Source organism: Equus quagga, unplaced genomic scaffold (genome assembly GCF_021613505.1).
Source record: "Equus quagga isolate Etosha38 unplaced genomic scaffold, UCLA_HA_Equagga_1.0 145792_RagTag, whole genome shotgun sequence".
NCBI classification, from domain to species: Eukaryota; Metazoa; Chordata; class Mammalia; order Perissodactyla; family Equidae; genus Equus; species Equus quagga.
Window position 1 is genome coordinate 1,821 of NW_025796714.1, and position 7,243 is coordinate 9,063.

At 42.8% G+C, this 7,243-nt stretch overlaps 1 protein-coding gene across 1 annotated transcript; it reads left to right on the forward strand.

The window, feature by feature from the left end:
- Window positions 1-265: 265 nt before the first annotated feature.
- Window positions 266-2,099, forward strand: LOC124232899 (zinc finger MYND domain-containing protein 11-like). Its single transcript, XM_046649808.1, is given in 4 exon segments — window positions 266-575; window positions 738-1,296; window positions 1,299-1,618; window positions 1,620-2,099. Coding segments are annotated over 4 exon segments (1,635 nt in total). The 5' UTR covers window positions 266-299.
- Window positions 2,100-7,243: the final 5,144 nt, after the last annotated feature.

The window sequence follows — 7,243 nt, forward strand, 5'->3', positions numbered from 1 at the left end:
GGGCGTGCACGGCGCCGGCCGGCCGGCCGGGAGGGAGCCGCAGCCCGCGGCCCAGCGGGCCAGCGCCCGAGCCCGAGCCTTCGGCGGGGCCGCCGGGCCGCACAGTACACGTCGGGGGCGGACCGAGGTGGAGGAGGCCGGGCCGGGAGAGCGCCCGCCCCGCGCAGACACCGCCACGTGAGCGGCCCGCGGCCTCGCAAGACGCAAACTTTCCCCGCGGCGGTGGCGCCCCAACTTCCTGCCCCCGGGTCTCGGGTACGCCGCTCGCCGCGGAGACACCCTAAAGCAGTAAACAGGTCATGGCACGTTTAACAAAAAGGCGACAGGCGGCTACAAAAGCTATCCAGCATCTTTGGGTAGCCATTGAGATTATACGAAACCAGAAGCAAATTGCCAACATTGACCGTATCGCAAGGTATATGTCTCGAGTCCACAGTATGCATCCAAAAGAAACCACCCGTCAGCTGAGCTTAGCTGTGAAGGATGGTCTCGTTGTGGAGACTCTGACAGTGGGCTGCAAAGGTTCCAAAGCTGGTATTGAACAGGAAGGATATTGGTTGCCAGGAGATGAGATTGACGGGGAAACAGAAAATCATGACTTGTATTGTTTTGAATGCCATTTGTCTGGAGAGGTGCTGATATGTGACCTGTGTTTTCGTGTGTATCATTCCAAGTGTTTGTCTGATGAGTACAGGCTTAGAGACAGCAGTAGTCACTGGCAGTGCCCAGTTTGCAGGAGCATCAAGAAGAAAAATACAAACAAGCAGGAGATGAGCACCTACCTGAGGTTCATCGTCTCCTACATGAAGGAGAGGGCTATAGACCTTCATAAAAAGGGGAAGGACAACAAACACCCGATGTACCAGAGGCTCATACACTCAGCAGTCGACGTCCCCACCATACAGGAGAAAGTGAATGAAGGGAAATATCGAAGTTACGAAGAGTTCAAAGCTGATGCTCAGCTACTTCTCCACAACACAGTGATTTTCTATGGAGCGGACAGTGAGCAAGCTAACATAGCAAGGATGCTATATAAAGACACATGTCATGAGCTGGATGAACTACAGCTTTGTAAGAATTGCTTCTATTTGTCAAATACTCGTCCTGACAGTTGGTTCTGCTACCCTTGTATAACTAATCATGAGCTGGATTGGGCTAAAATGAAAGGTTTTGGATTCTGGACAGCCAAAGTCATGCAGAAAGAGGACAATCAAGTTGACGTCCGCTTCTTTGGTCACCACCACCAAAGGACCTGGATTCCTTCTGAAAACATACAGGATAACACAGTCAATGTTCATACGTTAAGCACAGTATGGGATGGAAAAAGGCGTGTGATGAGCTGGAGCTGCATCAGCGTTTCCTTCGTGAAGGAAGATTTTGGAAGCCTAGGAATGAGGACCGAGGGGAGGAGGAGGCAGAGTCCAGTATCTCCTCTACCAGCAATGAGCAGCTAAAGGTGACTCAAGAACCAAGAGCAAAGAAAGGACGACGTAATCAGAGTGTGGAACCGAAAAAAGAAGAACCAGAGCCTGAAACCGCAGCAGTGAGTTCCAGCCAGGAAATCCCCACAATGCCTCAGCCAATCGAAAAAGTTTCAGTGTCAACTCAGACCAAGAAGGTTAAGTGCCTCTTCCCCAAGAATGCTGCATCAGAACACCCAGACCACCAGTGACGGAGTGTGTCAAAGTATGTGCCACGACAAATACACCAAAATTTTCAATGACTTTAAAGACCAAATGAAGTCTGATCACAAGCGAGAAACTGAAAGAGTTGTACGAGAAGCTCTAGAAAAGCTGTGTTCTGAAATGGAAGAAGAAAAAAGACAAGCTGTACATGAAGCTGTAGCCAATATGCAGGGTGAGATGGACAGAAAAGGTAAGCAAGTAAAAGAGAAGTGCAAAGAAGAATTTGTAGAAGAAATCAAGAAGCTAGCAACACAGCACAAACAACTAATTTCTCAGACCAAGAAGAAGCAGTGGTGCTACAACTGTGAGGAGGAGGTCATGTACTGCTGCTGGAACACGTCGTGCTGCTCCATCAGGTGTCAGCAGGAGCACTGGCACGCCGAGCACAAGCGCACCTGCCGCCGGAAGAGATGAAGGCGGCTCTTCCCGGAGAGCGCCGACGACGACTCTTCTCAGACACAGCGGTTTTTGTTTCCAAGGAGCCAAAATTGTTTAGAATTTGCTCCCCATTTTGCACCAGCCTTTAAACACTTTTCGTGAAGAAATTTTGCACAGTAGTTTAAATCTTTTGTTAATGCTCCTCCAGAGTTTTTCAGGGGGGAAAAGTAACATCAGTGGAGGGTATTATTTTAAATAAATTTTAGTGAGAATTTGTTGCATTTTCAGCAAATTTTAAAACATTTTTAGGTTTTACAGAGATTTTGACCTTTAAACTAAAGATCTTTAAAAAACAACAGGTGAATACAAGTGAGTTTAACAAAGAAGCATTTAAAGTAGATCTGAATGTGAGAACTGTTTCAGAAATAAAACATACTACCTTGATGTGAAAAGAAAAAGAGAAAGGCAGAGAGAGACGTGATCATCTAGACAGAAAAATCAATAGAGAAACAGTAGTCTTGAACTATACTGTAGACCAAAAGCATCTAATATACATAGTGAACATTCCATCCAACAGCAGCAGGATACACATTCTTCTCAAGTGCACATGGCACATTCTCCAGCATAGATCACATTTTTGGCAACAAAACAAATCTAAAAAATTTAAGGAGATTGAAATCATATCAAGTGTCTTTTCTTACCACAATGGCATTCAACTAGAAATCTATTGGACCATTTTAAAAGGTATTATATACATGCGATGGGAATATCAGAAGGAGGAGAAAAAGGGAAAGAAACAGAAGAAATATCTGAAGCAATTATACCTGACAACTTCCCAAAATTAATTACAGAACAAACACAGGTCCAAGAAGTTCACAAAACACCAAGGAGGATAAATTCCAAACAAAACCAAACCATACCTAGGCATGTCATATTCCAACTGCAGGAAATCAAAGACAAAGAAAAAAAAAATTGGAAGAAGCTAGAGGAGAAAACAATCTTACCCATAGAGGAGCAAGGATAAGAATTACACTGGGGCTTCTCTTCAGTAACTACGCAAACAGGAAAAGTGTGGAGTGAAATATTTCAGTGTTCAAGTAAAAGAACCACCAACCTAGAATTATGTATCCAGCTAAATTATCTTTTAAAATGAAGAGAAACAAAGGCTTTCTCATACAAACAAAAATTGAGGGAGTTTGTCCACAATAGACCTACCAAGGAGAAGAAATGCAAAAGAAGTTCTTCCAAGAGAAGGAAAATGATACAGGCCAGAAACTTGACTCTACATAAAGAAAGAAAGGGCATTCGCGAGCAAAAAAAAATGAAGCTAAAACAAACTCTTTTATTTTCTTATTCTTAATTGATGTAGGAGATAACCATTTGTTCAAAATAATAACAGCAGCACTATATTCAGGGATTATAGCTTATGGATAAGTGATATGAATTACAGCAATGTTCTAAATTATGGGAGTTAGGAATTAGGAAAACTCTGTTATAAGGTAAGTGCAAGAACAAGTACTTGCACTAACTGTGGACTGATATGCAGCTATTTGAAAGAAGGCTTAGCTTAATTGTAAATGTATGTTGCAAACTCAAGGACAACCATGAAAGAAAGAAAAAGAAGAAGTAGAGTTGATATGCTCACAGAGGAGAAAAAATGGAAGCATACAAATGCTCAAATAAAATCAGAGAACACAGAAAAAGGAAGATCAAAAAGAAAAGAAAAAACCACAAATAGAAAAATAGAAAATAAAACAGATATGGTAAATATTAATCCAACTATATCAATAATCATTTTATTTTTCTTTAAGTCTATAGATTTATTTTCCCCCAGTCTTATTGAGGTAATAAAAATTACACACATTTAGGCTGCACACTGCAATGTCCTTTTTTAAGGCATACAACGTGATGATTTAATATACATATACATTGTGAAATGATTATCACAATCAAGTGAATTCACACATCCATCACCTCCCATAGTTACCTTTTTTGTGGTGAGAACACTTCAGATCGATTCTCTTAGCAAATTTCATGTATACAATACATTGTTGTTACCATCTTCTTCATTAGATTCCCCAGAATGTATTCATCTTACAGCTGAAAGTTTGTACTCTTTGACCAATATCTTCCCATTTCTCCCACCCTCCAGCCCCTGGCAACCACCATTCTGCTCTTTGCTTGTATAAGTCTGACTTTGTGAGACTCCACATATAGGTGAGATCATGCAGCATTTGTCTTCTCTTCTTAGAGTGAACCCTAAGGAAACCATGCAGTTCAGTTAATAACAATGTGTCATCGCTGGCTCATCAATTGTAATTTTGTCTCACTAGCTACAATTCAAGTGCTCAATTGCCACATATGGCTAGTGGCAGTCATGCTGGACAGTGCAGATCCAGAGAGAAGAGGAAGTACCATCTCTATTTCTCCTCCCTCAGTCAAAATGGGAAAGGGAATTCTGTAATTCGGTGTCATTAAAGTCACTTATCTCAGTGGTTAAAGAGAGAGTCTTGATGGCTCACCCCTTGGGAGCAGGAGCTAATCATCCTCCCCCTTTAAACATGAATCTCAGAGAACTAAGAAAGTTGTGCAGTTAACATCTGATATTTACTTAAGTAAACATTAAATATTAGGTAGAAAATGAAAGAAACTTGGTTAAAACATTTTTAGTAATGTCTTTCTCAAGTTCTACATCTTTCTCTTCTTGAAGGAAAAGCACCAGTTAATTTTTTTAGAGCCTGGTAAGAAAGATGGACTCTTCTATAATGATTGTCCAAATATTTCCAGAAGATAGTTCTATCTTATACAAATATTTGACTACAAATTTTTTATGTAATTTTATGTGTATAAATTTAAATTTGGCTTTGTATTGGCTGTGTCACATCTCATTGAGTGAGGTATACCAGTTCCCCATAGAAGGATGTTGTAAAATGGCAACTCATGTGCGAAGTCTTTTAACCCCTGTTCGGCCACATAAAAATGGTCCTTCGGCCTGAAACACTTCCTTATTAAGAGATAAAGAGCCAACAAAGCCTGTGCCAGGCTTATCATGTGGGTAGGAATATCTTTCCCTGGTTAAGCTCAATGAGTACTCCATTGTTCTACATCATAACCTGCCTGGCAGATTAAAAGCACATGCAGCATAAAGGGCCTGGCCAACCCCACTGTTATATCTGTCCCCATGGGAAGTGGATGGAGTTTTTCCATATGACTCAAGAGAAGTGCACCTTAGACAAATTGCCCTGAGTCAGCTGCCAGGACATGCCTACAGGCCAGACCGTGGGGGATGAATGGGACCAGAAGGGGCTGTTCTAAAAGAAACTCCATTGGGGGAAAGTAAGAGATCAGGGCTGCAACACCTTCTCATTGGCTGAGCTGGGGCATTTCTCAATGGCTGGGCTATTGCAGGGTGGGGAGAAAAAAATCTTCCTTCAAAAGTAGATTAGTTTTACTTCCTGTAGGAAATGCAAGCTTCCATCTCTTCCTGTCAGGTATAATTGATAAAGGACGAGACAGCATTACTGCTCTCCCTACAGGTCCTCCCCTTTCCAACTTAGTTAAGGTTTCCTTTATTAATTTCCACACAATATTTTTGCCCTTTCCAGAATTTTATATAAATGGAGTACGACTTGTGTCTTTTTAGGAAGATGGCCCTATGAAGACAGATGCACGCAGGGGGAGCACCATGTGATGACAAAGGCAGAGTTTGGAGTTATGCAGCTGAGGGTCAAGGAGCTCCAAAGATTGCCAGTGAACCACCAGAATCTAAGAAGAGGCAAGTAGGGATTCCCATGCAGGTTTTAGAGGGAGGTTAGTCCTGCTGACACCTTGATTTTGGACTTTTAGCTTCCAGAATGAGATGATACATTTCTGTTGTTTTAAGCCTCACAGTTCAGGGTGGATTAGTATAGTCATCCTAGGAATCTAGTACAAGGGGCTCAGGACAGTGCCTGGCATGTAATAGGCACTCACTCATGCCACTTGCTGTTGTTGTATGGCAAGGACAGGTGTGTGTGTGTGTGTGTGTGTGTGTGTGTGTTTGTGTGTGTTAACTCTAGAGAATTTGGTTTGGCAGAAGAGGGTGTGAAAAATGAGCCACCCAGAAATATTACCATTCCATCCTCCCACTCCTGCAGCCATTGAGTTTTTAAAGCTTTTCAGCACTGAGCTGTGTTTTGAATTTCACATAATCCTGTGGGAAGGAGGCAGATGAGAAAGTCAGGCCATAAAGAGGCTCAAGAAGGCACAAGGAGTTAGCAGCAGAGCCTGGACTAGAATCCAGGGCTCCTGTTCCCACCTCCATCGCAGCACTAACTGCTGGTTTGAGTATTTGGCCATTCCAGAGCACCAGAGCTGAGAGTGTCCTCTCTGGACAGGTGTGATCCGGGCATTGGTGGCTAGAATGTGACTTCTCTCGGCACCTTTGGTAATGCATTGATGGACTCCTGCTTTCTCTTTTCCAGGTGTAAGTTTGAGGATTATGGGGATTAATACTAGTTCTCTTCCTCCCCGTCTCTTGCACGGGAAATAGCTACTGGGCACTCTATCTTCCGATGGAAACGGGCCTCACTGGCAGAGCCCAGCTAGCTCCAGCCCCTCTCCTCCCTTGACTTTTTTTAAGAAGGAACATTCAGCTTGGAGAACTGACATTTGCTGCCAGAGGGGCTCAGAACGCAGTTCCCAAAGATGTGTCCAGGGGAACCTCTGATGCTAAAATTCTGAGCATCCAGAGTTCCAGGCATCAGTGATTCAAATACTCTGAGGCGACAGTTCTGGGAGTCTGAGATTCCAAGATTATTAATTGTGGACTTTGCAGTTCCAAGATTTGACAGTTTTGTTACACCACAATTCTAAGATTCCCCCAGTCGAGGTTTCTTGGAGCCTCTTAAGGTGACACACACGGAGATGGATGAGGTTTCATTTTGACACTGGATTCTTAATGTGTTTATGATATGAAAGTATGACTCTAGGAATCCATCCTTATCCTCCTTCAATGATCAGGAAGCAGCCAATTTATGGAACTCAAGTTGCAAGACACAGAAAATGGAAATTGAGAAACTTGAGAATCAGAGCCAGTGATGAAATGTACAGGGTTCAAAAGACCAGGCTTCCCATCACTTGATCTCAATCACAGGTCCTTCAAGTCCAGCAAGTTTTGTGAGGGTGGGGTCTGTGTAGCA